The sequence below is a fragment of the Pieris rapae genome, chromosome 21 (genome assembly GCF_905147795.1).
Source record: "Pieris rapae chromosome 21, ilPieRapa1.1, whole genome shotgun sequence".
Taxonomy (NCBI): Eukaryota; Metazoa; Arthropoda; class Insecta; order Lepidoptera; family Pieridae; genus Pieris; species Pieris rapae.
Window position 1 is genome coordinate 1,375,517 of NC_059529.1, and position 16,409 is coordinate 1,391,925.

Below are 16,409 nucleotides of genomic sequence, written 5' to 3' on the forward strand. Positions count from 1 at the left end.
TGTATCTTATTGATTGATAAAATATAATTTATAGTTTTGCATTTTAGTTTGGGCAAAAGCCTCAGATTGACTGTTTCTTTTATAATTCATTAGTCTTTTTTTTTTATAAATTGTGTTTTTTGGAAATTATATTTAGGTACGAATTACATACTAATAAAATGATGAAATATGAACAGTATAGAATATATATGCTGAATTGCTTTAGTGTTGTTGTGTCGTTAAAGCAATTTAAACAAAAAATAGTATTATTATTCGCCGATAGATGTCAGGAAGATACATTTTTCAGTTTAAATTGGGACTACTCAAACGCCACCTTTTTGTTATTTTCTATCATTTATACCCAGTTAGATCGATTTATCACCCCCGAAACCCCCCGTATACTAAATTTTATGAAAATCGTTGGAGCCGATCCCGAGATTCCAAGTATATATATATATATATATTCAAGAATTGCTCGTTTAAAGATATAAGATTAATATCAAGATAATTGTCGAAATCACTATTGAGTTACTAGTAAGGGCCCAGGTGGTATAGTGTTCTTCATTTTAATCTAAAAAAGTACGAATATACGAATGTGAAATAAACTTTATAAAAATGCATCAGAGTTTATAAATGCGCCTGTTTGTCATCTTGGTTTTAATTCGCTAAGTGTAAGTGAAAAAAAATACCTTTATAGGCATATCGAAACATCAAAATTCCAGAAAATTGTTTTTTTTCTTAATACTGCTACATAATTAGAACAAGGACTATAAGTATACAACCGTAATGTACTATTTTTATTCATCTAAAATATTATAAGGATTACAGATCTTTTAGCAGGAACGCATCTGTATTAAGCCATTATTTGACAATTTAACTTGACACAAACTTGTTTGTCTATTGTCAATATTTCAACTCAGATGACTTTAGCTACAAAACAAGATTCAAATTTTAAACTTTTGTGCCGGTTAACACATATAAACGTTGTTTAATGGTCTGATTTATACAAAATGTCTATTTTCCAAGGATTCCCTGATTTGCCTGGCCCAAACGAAACTGCTTTTTGCAAAATAAATGAAGTGTATTGTTGTGGAAACGTCCGCCACGGAAATGTATCTGCATTTACAAATACGGTAAGGTTATATTTGTTAAGAGTTGATGACAATATTGCTATGTGTTATTATTATTACTTTATTTATTCTAGACAAACCATCACCCAAAAATCAATGTAACAAGAGACCTACATCATCATAGATTGTCCGATGAAAATATATCGATGTACATAAACGTTGAAGACAAGTTTCTTAAGAAAATATCAAGTGTTTGGTACAATCAAGGTTTTTTAGAAGCTCTTAGTATAGCTGCAGATCCTAGCATAAATACTGAAAGTAAAATATTAGCTGTTGCAGCTACATATGCTTTAAAAGTTGCAAATGCATTTTCAACATTTAGATACTTCCTTCAACCTCATTTAAAAGATATAGGACCAAAAATTGTGTCTAAATACTCTAGAACTCGTAGCTGGGGTGCATCTTCTGTCAAATGTATGGCTTGGCATCCACATACAACAAAAATTGCTATAGCTACAGCTGATGATGGGGTGAGAATCTATAGCTCTGATGTTTCATTTGTATCAACACTGAAGTGCAAATCACAAGGGCATGTGTCCTCCTTAAGCTGGAGACCTTACTCAGCTTCAGAGATAGCTGTAGGCTGTGAGCAAGGTGTGATAGTGTGGACTGTAGACCCTAATTCTATGTTTACAAAGCCTTCTTCAAGTAATGCAGTAGTTTTAAAACGGTAAGAGACAGAGAGAGTATATTTTTAATGAGAAATATAATACAAGAAATTAATAACTTATAATATAAATAAACTATTAACTTAAAATTACAATTTAGTAAAAAGATTAAGTAAGAAGAAGTGGTATTAATTATGTATTTTTTTAAGGTCTGGACACAGTCCAGTTACTGATGTAAGCTGGTCACCAAACGGAGATCTTTTAATTAGTTGTTGTGGTGCCGATACTTCTATGCTGGTATGGGATGTTGCCATGGAGACTGCTGTGCCATTAAGGAGGGTTGCAGGAGGTGGAATAGTATTTGCAAGATGGTCACTTAGTGCTAATAAAATATTTGCTGCTACTTCATCTATTATTTTTAGGTATAATCTAGAATTTTTTTACATTAAAAATTTATTTATAAAAAGTTTCAATCAGTTTATATATTTTATAAAAGTCCATATTTTATAGGTCTTTTTACTACTGTTTTTTTATTATAATTGTAATATGAATTACCTTACCTTTAATTACCTTATACCATTTACATTTGCGGAAGTATTCTCTGAATGTGATAAGATGTAACCATCTAATTACTTAATTATACTTTTAGAGTATGGGATACAAAATCATGGACGCCTGAGCGTTGGTGTGCGCGTGGTTGTCGCGTCGTAGCCGCCTGTTGGGGCCCTAATGATATAGTGCTGTTTGCAGCAAAAGGAGAACCACTTGTGTATGCTTTAAGAAATATTGGATTATTAAATGGTAATGTTGCATAATATATCGACGATACTGTTAACTCTAATAAAAAATGATAGACAGTATAATATATTGTATGAATCATAATTTTGAAATTAAAACTTATTTGTACAATAGTACAAATAATTTGAGTTGTTTATTAGAAAAATTCTGATAGTTTGGCTAGTTTTTTAGATAATTCTGACACAGATATAAAAAGATAACAGAAATTAATTGAAGTTCCATGTTGTATAGACTATTTTGTTTCTCTATTTAAACTTGTTTATGAAATCAACCAATTTACATACATATTTCATAAGCAATACAGTATATTCAGGGTACTTCATTACAGACTAATTAAGTTTTATAGGAAGTCATTGCCAAGTATCTAATATGTGAAATACATAAATGGATTTAAATAATTTTAGGAGCAAAAGACAGCAAAGCACAACCAGTCTTAGATGTTACAAAAGTGGAAATAGCATCAGGATATACCATTGGGGGTCCCATACTTGATATGTGCTGGGATCCATCAGGGAAATACCTTGCCCTACTGTTTGAAGAGTCCCACATAATAGCTGTGTTTTGTACTACACAGATGATGATGCAACTAAATGTTTCGCCATGGTGAGTATTTTTTTAAATCAATAGGATAAGATTTAATTATTGAAATGATAACATTTAATTAATGAAATGTGATAGCTGTAATGCACAAAATATATGTTTTCAATTTTAGAATTACAAAAACCAACTTATAAATTATCGTCATTGTTTTCATTTCAGTTGCTATATCAGTGGAATTGATAATGAAGTTCCATCGACAATAGCTTTCCAGCAAAACTTCACCGAGGGCGCTTGTCTGACTATTGCATGGTCAAGCGGTAGAGTCCAACATTTTCCAATAGTTTACACAGACTCATATTAAGCATATTTGGAACTTCTTTAATGTTTTTAAAATTTTATATTTGATGGAGTCCTTGTATGTCATTTAACTGAAAGGGTTTTTATATTTTTTAAATTATTAATCAAACCATAGAATCTTACCTCTGAATGATTTTTCTAACTTTTTCTAATGAAGACTGAATATCGACGTAAATTCAAATATAAATATAGGTTTAAAGAAATATATTACTTCAAATATTAATATTACACTTTTATTACGTTTAAGAACTTGTTTTCAAACACAGGATTGTAAAATAATTCTTCTAGGTGATTTTTTTCTGTAAATTGAAGGAAATTTATATTGTCCTGTAACAAAAATATGGTATAACTGACATTATTAAGTGTTATGCTGAGTAAGGTGATTTTGTATGTATTATAAGACAATAAAAGTGATTTCTTCTATTAAAAATTTTATTTATACATCACAAATTTAAGTGTAGTCCTCGTAACATTCATAGTAGCATAGGTATAATTTTTACTTCTCACACTGTTTTTATCACTTTTAATATCGAAGAGACGTCTAATATTTGTGAAATTAAATAATTCTTTAACTTCAGATTCAATTTTGATGTTGCTATTATCAACGTCACCGTTTCTTCTGCCTCTGTATTTACTATTGCAAAATCTGAATACAAAACAAATTCTTCCAAGTACTTCTCTTTGTAGATTTTCTAAATCTACTTTTAAGCTTATGTTCAGATCATCCTTTATTCCTGACGATAACTTGGCTTTAGTATCTTTCAATTCATTGCTTAAATAACTGTTTGCATTATTTTTTATCTCTGAAATTGTTGTTTTAACATAATTAGATAGGGATTTAATATTACCGTCCTTAGATTGTTTGCTATCCAATTTAAAGGCTTTAGTGTTTTTGATAAATATATCCACTATTGCTTTCTCCATTTTTATACTTGTGTTATTAATGGATGATACAATTCTTGGTTTTTCTGAGAAGTTATCGGTATCTCTGATGTACATTTCTGCATAATTTCTTATAACACTCACCGTTGTGTCATTAACAAAATTATAGAAATCTAACATGAAATTTTTAAGTTCCTTAGAACATATCACAAATTGTTTGCAGCCATTGTTGTGAATATCAGAATCCGAGTCGCTTTCAAAATCTCTATGCTTTCTATATGTAGGTTTATCCATATATTTACATTTAATTTTATACCTGTTAGACAGAAATCCCATATCTTTAATGATGAAGGAAAAAAATGTGTACAATCCGTCGAAAAATGACGTTAGTTCTCGTATCTGTTCTTTGTCGTTTACTTTTATTTTTTGCAGGTAGTTATTTTTTAAATGCTTCCATTCTTCATTCCATAGGTTATTCAACATTTTTGGGGTACGAATTCGTGTGCCTTTATTTTTCCAGTTACACTGACTTCCAACTAATTTAGCTATTAGATCATCTAATGTTTTTATGACTAATCCGTAAGCTTTATCTGAAATCAATTCGTTTTTTAATGCTTTATCTATTTTCTTTCTCAGTTTCATGTATTTGGCGTTATGTTTAGATTGATTTTCCTTTTGTCTCAAATCATGTTTTTCTTTGCTTATTAACTCTACAATATTCGTTTGATCTGGAAAAAGTGTATCCGTTCCAATTACTATATCATCATCTTGTAAATACGATTTAAGTTCTTCTATTTTGCTATTTATTGCCTTTTCTACTGCTGTTTCTTCAACAACATTGCTTATATCAATATGCGTGGAATTTGCTGCAGTAGGCTTTAAGCGATTATTAATAACTGATAGTAAATCTTGACTTAGATATTTGGGAATTGCGTCTCCTAGTATACCGTTAACAACGTTTGTAAATACTACAGTCATGACGGCTGCAATATAAAAAATTAACTGTTATCGGGTCTGACATGCGATGATTTTGTACTTTCTCGCATTTAACTGCCAATGACTATATATACAAAATTCAAATCGTGATAAAAACTATGTATTCTAGCTTCTTACAAAATATAGTTAAGGTTGTGTTTTATGTATTAAAGGACAGCCTTTTTTTAGATTATTTGAAGACTGAACTTCTATTTCTACTTATATTTAAGTCTAAAATAGAAGTTAGTACGTAGAACCAGCGAGCTTCCAATAACGTTAGCGCATTAAAAAGAGTGGCGGAGAGTTTATTGCCAGTTCTTCCCTTCCGTTCTACGCCCTTGATTTAACTGGCATAAATATAAAATTTAGAGCATTCAATGTATATTTCTTTTTTGACGTTCATATGGTACATTATGACATGAATAAATTTTTGATTGGATTGATTGATCAGGACCGCAATAACTTGTCTACAATTTTAATGTAGTTCCCTCAATATCCGGAACACTGATGCTGGAAGCTTCTAATCGCCATGCGATGGTATACACGCATAGATAGATTTACGAAGCCGTCGTTCATCTTTAAGATTGCTTTTGTAAAAATGAATAATAAATACGATTTAAACCTCTGCTTCAAGTTTTCTCAAACAAGTACGATCGCACACTAACGTATAAAGCACAGAATATAAATGATTATGGTAGATTTACCTCTCAGGAAGTGGTTTGAAAAATGCATTTCGTATTCCTAAAGCAATAATTTCATTTTTATCACCCAGTTTACTGCGACTTTATTCCGCGAGTGCAATTTGAATATTTTATTGAACCGCATTTGTTTATTACGAAAGAAAAACAATGTAAGCAACAGATTTTATTAAAAACAAAATAAAAAACGCAACAGAAAAGATATTTGCGAAATACAATTATTTTTTCTGTTTGCAAAGCCTGTTAAAGCTTACATACTAATATTGCAACAATGGTATCACTTGCTTGTTAGAACTTATTAATTATTCGTAATACACAAGTATAAAAATATCTTTACATTTCTTTTTGCTAACTCTAATTGGAGATTAGAGAGTCTCGTACTGAGAATAACTTCGTGAAATTCGTTAGCCTTTAAATTAAAAAAAAGGTTGGTTAAGTTATTATGTAGTCTCAAGTTAATCAGAAAATGATTATGAAGATTTCTTACATTCGGTGCCTCATAGTGGCAAATAAAATCGTTGGATCGGAAATAATATAAGTGCCCGAAACCACTTTTGGAAATTTTTGACATTTCTATGCCTTAGATTAGCTAAGGTATAAAAATAGGATAAATACAAAAAGATAATATTCGTATGGCTTACGAAAACACTTTTAACACACTTAATAAATAATCTACGAGTAAAATCTTCGTTCAATACCTTACGACTAAATTATTCAACGCAGTATTACTTGTGTACAATCCTTTTTATAAATTAATCGTCAATTTTATTATTTCATAAATTTCTCAACTATTCCAGTAAATTAAGTTTGCTGTTCGTTTTGCGGAGCTGAGCTCTCCAGGGGATAATTTTCGCTGACTCTTCTTCGCGTTCCGGTTTACCGTTTGTGTGCCCTGAAAATTAATACTTTTATTAGGTAAGGTTTATGTTTATGTATTTACATCCAGGTAACGGTAAAGGTACTACTACCGGTACTGTACCTAAATGAACTTTGCTCGGTATTTTTTTTTATTTTTATAAAAAATTACGTTTAAAGCTATGTTGTTAGACAATACTAATAGCGATAACCTTTATAGTAATAGATCACTGCCGTGTGATGATTTCAAGGGGAAGGTAATTAGGTAAAAGCTAGTAAAGGCAAGTTGCCTTTCAAGGGAGAGTATTCAGACCATAACTTTTGACAACAATTATGTTCTTATAATTATGACATTTCCATGTCTTTTTATGCTATATATGCTGCTGTACGGTTTTTTAATTTAATTATTATTATACTATTGTAACATATAATTCAATAATTTAGAAATTAAGATAGCCTATGTTACTAAGCAACAAATAAAAATCTAACAGTGAAACAATTTCTAGATTCCGTGGAAGACTATCGCTCCATCGTTATATTACAGTCAATTAAATACACATTATTAATAATATACCTAAACCTTCAGAAAAGACTTTTATATCACGTACTTTGTAGCTTATGTAGGGATTAGACAAACTTTCCTTACCATTGCAGTGTTCTGTTGAAAGTTTCATTTCAGATGGCGCGCGGGTAGGTTGCGCAGGCGCATCATAACAAAGCGTGATGTTGTCTATTGATACGGCGCGACCTCCAGCTGGATAGGGACGCCAGTCTCCATTACCGTTGTCTTCCACTTTTGGAGTGTATAAGGATTGTCTGGAAACATCATATTAATAAATATATATTTTAATGACGGTACATACTTGGTAGTAACATAACCAGGCCTTGATTACGGTTCTATATTAAATAGTACTTATTAAAAAAATGTAAACGTAAACGTAAGATCAAAGATTCAAAAATAAGACTTAGCTAGCCTTTTTATGATAATAATTAAGAGATATGTATCATTAACAGAAATAAACATTCATTTTTTGCATTCGCAGATACGGCATCGTTTTTGCCTCATATGAAATCTTTATTTTCCAACCTTTAAGTCGACAGGTTTACTAAAACAGACACTCGTATCGAGTTTAAAAAATTTGACTCAAAAACAAAATTGGTCCTTAACTAAAATAACTAAATTGTTATTGTTATTAAAACCTTCATCTTAACATTAGCAATGGTTAGGTTATACAAGAATATGTTTTACCTAAAGAAAATGTTTCCATTTTTACATCAATTTACGCAAAAGCTTTCGACATGCGACCAATTAAACTATAGTAATATAAGCACTACATCAGAAGCGCCATAGAATCTCGGGAGATTTTTCTACAGCGTACAAGAAATCAAGCAAACAAAAACAATGAACAAAAATAGTTTAGTTGCCTTTTTACAGGTTCACAAAGTTTTATAGCTTAACAGCACAAAATAAATTAGGGTGGAAAAAGATGAAGGAGGCCTTTTCCCGGACAGATGCCGCATCTTACTTAAAATTGTATTCATATCTATTTTATTTAATTATTAAAAAATATTATTAAAAGGAGTCCCTTTAATAATTAAATTTTAAGGTTAGTTATTAGATATATGTTTATGTATTATGTTATTTTTTTTTAATAAAGATTAATTTTATTTAATTTATGTAAAGAGGATGTGGAAAAAAAAATAAAAACAAATGGAAAAATATAGGCTTATTATTATTTTATTATTATTATTATTGTTTTACCTAATGAAGAACACATCTATTGTTACCAGATACAAACGAGTAACAGTCTCTTGCCAGTTATTCTCCCGCTCCTTAAGGAGTAAATGTATATTTAGAATCAATTTAATATGTTAATAAAGTTACTTTACATTTTTATTCGCAAGGTAAACATGGTTTTGTGTAAAAATTAATTCTTAATGCACTGTAAGAGTAATATAAGAGTTAATTTTTACACAAAACCAGTTAGAAAACGGTTAAACAATTCCGTCATAGTTAGTTAAACACAATAAATCATTTAACTGACTTTCGTATGAGTTCTAGACTTAGCCATAGATTATTTTGTGCACTAAATAAGACATGGTGCGTGTCTAACACATCTCAAACGTTACCCTAATTAGTTAAGATTAATTTGGCTCGCTTTAATTTTTATTGCAGAGAAAGGCATTTACAAGCTTGTTAAGTTTAGTTGAGAGCATTGTTTAAAGAACATTTTATATCTTCGTTTTTGTATTACATATATAGATGAAGATAAGTTAGACTAGGCTGCAGACAACTGACGAAGTTTTTATGTAGCGTAAGATTTGTATAAAATTGTGACTAACAGAAAAGTGAATGTTGGCGCAGAAAAACAAAAAAAACATGTGTGTGTTTATTTTTATATTTAAAGTTAAAAGTTATACTTCTTTGTCTAAACATGATATATTTTTTTTAATTGTATCTTTCGCCTAATTCTACGTTTGGAAAAACAAGGACACTAACAATTTAAATAAGTATTTAATACATTGAAAGTATTGTTATAACGCATATTCTAGTTACATAAAGTTTATTTAAATATAACAAAAAATATTTTTACTTATTTAAAGAAATAGACATTTTTTATTTTAAAATGTTGACTGTGCTAACTTCAGGGTGTCAGTTTTTGTGACTGTGTGCGGGCGCATCGTAAAAATTTAGTCTCATTTGAATCGTAGGAAGCTTCCGTAAGAGTTACCGTAATTGAAAATTTTAAAGTTAAGTAATAATAAATCAACTCGTAACTCACCTCAATCTACACTCCGCCTCTTCTCTCCGTGCCAGCAGTTGCCTTTTCCAAGCAGGCACAGCTGCAGCCCTTCTTCTCTCCGCTTCTCCCGCCAACTCTCTCTCCAGATCTCTCCTTGCCTTCTCTGCAGCTCTTCTAGCCATCATCTGCCGCTTCCAAACCGGGATAACGTTGCCAGCAGCATCACGCTCAGGGATCTGTGAATTACCCTTCCATCGACCAACCATCGTATTGAGTGTCCACATGGACGAATTTAACGAAAAGATAACTAGGGTTATTATATATATACTTATAAAACTGCAAGTGTTAATGAAAAAATATTATTTCCTGCAAATTTGTTAAGTTTTAAACGGTACATAAATATTGGAGCTTTATTCATAAAACCTGCAATTAAGGTATATGTAAAAAACACAAAAATAATCGCAATATGATAAGTTTGGCATATTATTAAAAATATCTGCTCTAGCTTAATAAATCTAACAAAGAGAACACTGTTAAAAATATCAAACAACAAACAAACATCGTACAAAGAAATGCTTGATAATTTTAAGAAAACTAGCACCTCGCACGTTCTGTAGAATTTTAATTAAATTCCTTAAGAGTTAAAATGCTTTTGTCTTTCAGTAGGAAAGTATATCTATATTTTTTTTATCGACGATGCAGTGAATGCACATCTCTTAAATACATTTTGAGAGAATCAAAGACAAAATTAAAATGCGTTTGAAAGTGAAAATAATATTAAAATAGCTATAATTTAAAAGTTGCGGTAGAAATAATTTCCTCTCCCGAGAAACTGGCTAATAGGTGAAAATATATAATGAGAAATGTAAATAAGGCTTGGAAAACATGCTTGTTTTAAATTTCTATACACAGACTATAGGTAGACAAGATATTAATTTAAAAATAGAATATTCAAATGGAAAATCGAAATCTATAATTCACCCCGGATAAAATCAGAGTTCTATATTTATTTATTTATTTATTAACACTTCGTTACATGTTAACAATTATGTTCAATATAAATTTTATAATGTTGAATGTGCTAAATTCAGGGTGTTGGTTTTTTGTGACCGTGTGGCATTGTAAAAATTTACTCTCATCAATTTTCCCGAACGCAATAAAAATGCGTAATAAGATGCTGAGCTAATTGATACTAATAAAAATCATTCATCTTCTATTAAGAAGAGTTTGATAACAGACTTTGTACTTGATAACGCCAGCTTGAGCCACAAATATGGTTTCAATACGGAAGTATCGTTATACATACAGTTAGATAAACAGTTGATTACATCACGCGATTGTCTTTCGTTTAACCGTGACCACAACGGTAAAAAGGGTGCTTTGAGTATGAGTTTGACAATCACAATAGTTAAGCATAATCAGAAGGAGACGCTTCTAGAAGTAATTTGTTTTTGTAAGTCTGCGGAAAGAGAACCGCCGAGAGATTTGTTGTCGCTTTTGTGTTTGACATTAAGTCGACACTGTTGTAAAAGTATGGTGCTGTTGATCAAACCTCAAGGGAGGGTCCAAGGTCAAACCACTGACTGGCCGGAAGGCCTCTTTTTTGACATGGAATGTCACTGTTGGATTGAACGGCATTGGCAGCTCAGCCCGGGCTGTTTTGGCGAGCATAGCTAGCGACTAAGGTCGAGAAGTTGTAAGACTAAGGGGCCGGAATAACTTCGTTCTTTCGGCATATGACGTCATTGTACATAGTTAGTAAACGCAGCTGTCGCTACACTGTCATTGTTGATATTTATTTATCAATATTAATATATTTATTCGTTTCAAATTACAAGTTAAAAATAATAAAAGAATATGATTCTGGTTATCAGTTTATAAAGAGTAGTTTCGGAGAAGAATAGACAAGAAACTCAATTGAAAAAGAATCTTTTCAAAAATAGTTTTAACAGTACTTTATACTGTAAAAGTATATATTTGTATAAACGAAATTATGCTTAACAAAAGTTCTTCCAGCTAGCTTACACTATGTATATGTATGTATGTGGACTCTGTTTCCGCACTTAGACGTTCAATAGGTCCGTTGTGTGTGATTTAATATTCATACCCTTATATATCTTAATAAAGAATTACGCTTTTGAATATGACTTTTTGAGTGTATTATACTACTTTTACGAGGTGGTCAATAAGTACCCCGTACAAGAAAAATATCGTATATATCGAATCTGAGTTTAGTTAGTCAGTCGTAGAGAAGCAAATCTACTGTCAAACTTGGTTCTGAGTCCCACCATTCGTATATTGGCTGCAAAAAAAAAAAAAACATAGACAAATGCAAAAACATAAACACATTGTTATTTTTAAAGGCAAGGTGCCATAGCATGGGCAAGTATTTAGACCATAAGTTTGACACCAATTATAAATAACTTTCCCTATTATTATGACATTATGTTTATGTTCTTATTATATGATATTGTAAAAATTTAAGACATTCGTATACCTATTTATATATGGCTGCTTGTGCAGATTTTTGATGATGATCGATCTAATGTACCACTTGGCAAATAAACGGTTTTATTATTATTATTAACATAAACGAATTCGACACAAATAAATTTCACTTTACACAATCCTAAGATAAAAAAAAGAGAAACCCAGAAGAAGAAAAGGGATGTAAATGGGAGGCCTTACTAAAAGCAGTTTCTTCTGGACAATCCAGGCATATAATACACAATTTTAATTGTAAGATGATATTTTATTTTCTTACCTAAGATTCAGAGATTCATGTGTATAGTTTAATGTATGTACACATGATTCTCAATACATGATGTCTAGTTGCATAATTATTAATTTCACACGTATGATCAATATAACTAAATCTTGAGTATTCAATCAACAGAAGTTGACCACGTGGATACAGCGTGCGACTCATCGTAAGGTCGTAGGTTCGATCCCCGGCTGTGTACCAATGGACTGTCTGTGTGCGTGTGAAGGAAAACGTAAGAAAACTTGGCTAAGACTCAAAATGTCGACGGCTTGTGTCAGACATAGGGGTCCTGAACACCTACTTGCCTGTTGGATTGACAAAAGATCATGAAACAGATAAAGATATCTGAGGCCTAGAGCAAAAGATATTGCAACCACTGATTTATTTTTTATGAGAAATATAAAACGAAAATACAAAATATGAGAACGGATAAGTAATATTCCCACTAAAGTAATAGCGACCATTTTCTTTGTAGTAAACCCTTGTTTACTTAAACAGTAAAAACTTTTTGCTAAAACTCCTAAGCGTCAAAACAAAATAAAAAACAGGGTGATTAAAGAAGTAACTGAGAGTATTGCCAGCTCTTGTCGTCCAAACTACGCCTTTGATTTGAGAACTGGCAGTTTGAAGCATTTTTGACGATCAAACTTTTATACGAACAAATTAATTGAAATAATAGTAAGTATTTTAACTCAGTGAGTGAAAGTTTATCATTTTATGCGTAAATAAGAAAACTTTTATGGATTTAGGTATTCAATATTATAAAATAAAGATAATTGGCTAATAAGTAAGCCGTAACACAGTCATATAATAATCTTAAAACCTTTATTTCCGAATGATAAGTTACATAATATAACATTTGAATAATTGTTCTATGATTTCAATTCAATGATTTTTACCTTTAACTCCGGTATAGTATGACCCCAAGGATGATAGTCTAGTAACTCTTGGATATCCCCATTTATCAAGTTTGACATACCCATACTTCAATGATAAGGAGAAAAAACAAATGAAGAAAAGGGTCTTAGTAAAAGCAGTTTCTTCTATACAACCCAGACATATAAAACACAAATTAATATGAAATTTTAATACAACAATCACTTTACTCAAAATTATATAATTCGAAAGTACCGCGCAACGTATAAAACTTTACGTATTCAGCAATATATTAAATTTTATGTCCAGAACGGTTACTTGTTATTGACTATAATAATAAAGTGTTATTTACTATGTCTAAACATTATAAACATGAATAATTTGTGTGTGTAACAGATACACTCAGAAGTATAAAAAAAACGGTTGTCTGTAAAGTCTGACGACAGTTGAACGTGTCAACGTCATGGAATGGTTGCATTTTTCAAAAGAAAATTTTTAATTTTATTTGTTTGATATATAATATTATGTATGGATAGAGAAACATGTAAATGGAAATCACAATTGAATTGATCAAGTTACATTCATTTGTACGCATAAATACGTTTGCACTGCAAGCTTTAAATGGAACGCATCAGAGGTAACGACGCACCGCGAGGTAACGCTGCATGAGTCGTGATCTTTCGTGCGTGCAGCCGGCTCCATCGAATTATAAGACGTCACGTCAAAAATAACTCAAATACTGCTATACTGCACGTTCAACTATCGTCAGTAAACTGACTTTACAGACAACCGATTTTTTATATTACATTGCTATTAGTAAAAAAACGAATCAAGCATTAGAATATAAGTATTGATTTAAATAATAAATATTCAGCCTAACAAAAATTTGATAATTTGGCGTTTGATAAATTGATTTACAGGCAATGGAACACCTATCTATGTTTCAGATGTCGATTTCTGTATTGTACTATGGTAGAAATCTTATCTTTAAATTAACGGATGTTACACGAAGAATGACTTCTTTAATATATAACAGATGCAGTCATACAAAAGTTCTCATCAAAATGTACAAGATTATGTCACAAATTCTTTCCCGTACAACAGTTTTCTTATTAAACTTTTAATCTCAGACTGTATTGTATAAGTTTATCCCCCGGTCAATTACAAAGACAATGTTAGTTCAACAAAATCTCGGAGTTTAGACGAAACTTATCTGTTAGGTCATTTAATTTTATGGTCCCTTCGAGAGATCTTGGAATATCAAACTTTTATACAGGGACTATTTGACAATTCTTTATAATGAAAATATGATACATGTTTACCGTATTATCATTTTTTTAATTCTTTATATATATAATTCTACTGTACGTGTGTATTTAAATTTGAACTCCTCTTAAACAGCTGGACCGATTTCAATGTTTTTTTTGTATGCGTTTAAGTGGTGCCTTGGATAATTTAATTAACAACTCAGCCATGCAAATGGCACTGCAGTCGGTATGTAGGTTATTTATCTATACAGCAAATAAGCAGCTGGTATATGTTTTTCTTAGTATTCATAATTAAACTCCTAAACGGCTGGACAAATTTTGATGAAATTTTTGGTGTGGAGTCGAGAATCATTTACCATATTAGATTTTTTTTTGTATGTAAGACTTGAGTACAGGATCTGTGGGATCCGATAGTATGTTATATATAAACATTTTAATATGAGTCTTATTGAAGAGGGATTAAAGAATATGATATTTACAAAAGATAAATTGGTAAGAATGGGAAGAACCTAAAAAGTAATTAATAAATATACTTTTTTGGATTAAATATATTAAATGTGGATTCGGTGGAGTGTGGACTTGCCCTGTAAATGATGAAAAATGATAAGAAATATTAAAAAAAGATCGCTTAAAAGTGATAATTATTATTAAAGTATTCTCATCTCACACACATCATATCTCTATTATTTAATATTCCAGATTTCTGACAATGTACAACTGTCATCCTGATTAGTTCAGTATGGTGTGAAATGCAACTAATAAATAAATAATTATCTACCCTTAAAAACATCAGTTACCTACTAATAAAATATATAAAATTAACATAAATAAACAAATGAAAATTACAAGCAACATAACACCAGTTTTAACTAAAACTGTATAGTTTCATCATAGCGTAACTACAATTTGGCGGAAAGAGTACTTTAGTTAGGGCAATTAGACGCATAATAGATGATTTCGTTTAAATAAATAAGTCTAACTTTCAAATACATTTGAGAGTCCGTGACTCATCAAAGTTATTGTTTATACACTTTTCTGGTCGTTTCTAAGATCTAAAATCGTGAAGAGTAACCATGATTGAATATTAATGACAAGAGATTATATTTTATAAGGCAGGCTTTTTAATAAAACCCAAAAGTCACAAATTCATTTACTGATATTTAAAATGCATTGTTGCTCAGCCGGTTCTTGAACTTACAACGTGAACTGTAGACGTCAAACTACTACAAGTATACACTAACATATATGGAATTCAACAAGCTTATTATGTATTTCGTAATAATGAAAGATCTTTTTTTTTAATTTGTGCCAACTGGGCACAAGGTATTTCGCCAGTGTCGTGTAGATGGAGAAGGCACGAAGGAGGTTGATCGGTGAAAATAATAATTATGCCCCTAAAAAAATATTTGAAATTCGAATGTTAGTTTAAAGACAGCACAGAATGAAAGATCTTAAACTTGAAAGGAATTAATTGTTACTAGAATTGACACTAACTGAACATTGACAACTGACATATCTTTGATGGCTAGGTTTTATTTTAACTAACTTTTGTTGTTTATTTTTATTGTGTTTATATGTATACTGTATTAAATTAAATACTCAAAGATTAAGCTTGCCCAGTATGGAGCAGCGTAGTCTGAAATAAGTTAGGCCTGTGTCAGATGAGACCGTAAAAGTGGTTGCTAAAAAATTAAGTAAAAGTTTTATTTATTTTGTTTGTATTACTTACAGAGAATGGCATCGTTTATAACAAATAAACTCAAATTATCTTAAATATTGAATTCCAAAAAATTTAAAATGTTGGACGTGCTGAGCCGGAACTTTATATTATTATTTCGTTTAATAGCGTTTTATCGTTTAATGAATTGATATGCGCACATGATTAATCAAAAAAACTATAAATATGCGAAAATATCGTCCATTTTTTCGCTTTAT

At 30.7% G+C, this 16,409-nt stretch overlaps 3 protein-coding genes across 6 annotated transcripts in view; 1 reads left to right on the top strand and 2 right to left on the bottom strand.

The window, feature by feature from the left end:
• The first annotated feature begins 899 nt into the window (after positions 1-899).
• On the top strand, positions 900-3,835 carry LOC110997717 (aladin). The gene is made up of 6 exons (XM_022266004.2): positions 900-1,112; positions 1,184-1,779; positions 1,927-2,139; positions 2,367-2,518; positions 2,920-3,118; positions 3,275-3,835. Exons 1-6 carry the CDS (start codon positions 990-992, stop codon positions 3,414-3,416), a joined length of 1,425 nt encoding a protein of 474 aa, XP_022121696.2. The 5' UTR covers positions 900-989; the 3' UTR covers positions 3,417-3,835.
• On the bottom strand, positions 3,836-6,103 carry LOC123690095. Its single transcript, XM_045632857.1, has 2 exons — positions 5,974-6,103; positions 3,836-5,277 (listed from the first exon to the last, which is right to left on the bottom strand). The coding sequence occupies exons 1-2, from the start codon at positions 5,999-6,001 to the stop codon at positions 3,845-3,847; spliced, it is 1,461 nt and encodes a 486-aa protein (XP_045488813.1). The 5' UTR covers positions 6,002-6,103; the 3' UTR covers positions 3,836-3,844.
• Positions 6,104-6,120: 17 nt separating this feature from the next.
• LOC110997712 (espin) overlaps positions 6,121-16,409 on the bottom strand; it is a 90,506-nt gene continuing 80,217 nt past the window's right edge. For 3 of the 4 annotated variants that reach the window (XM_045632856.1, XM_045632855.1, XM_045632854.1), the window contains exons 13-15: positions 9,606-9,814; positions 7,469-7,638; positions 6,121-6,859 (exon numbers count right to left, since the gene is read on the bottom strand). In XM_045632856.1, coding sequence (XP_045488812.1) covers positions 6,756-6,859; positions 7,469-7,638; positions 9,606-9,814 — 483 coding nt within the window. In that variant the 3' untranslated portion in view covers positions 6,121-6,755. The remainder of the gene's footprint in view (positions 6,860-7,468; positions 7,639-9,605; positions 9,815-16,409) is intronic. The other variant, XM_022265996.2, reaches the window with a different exon arrangement.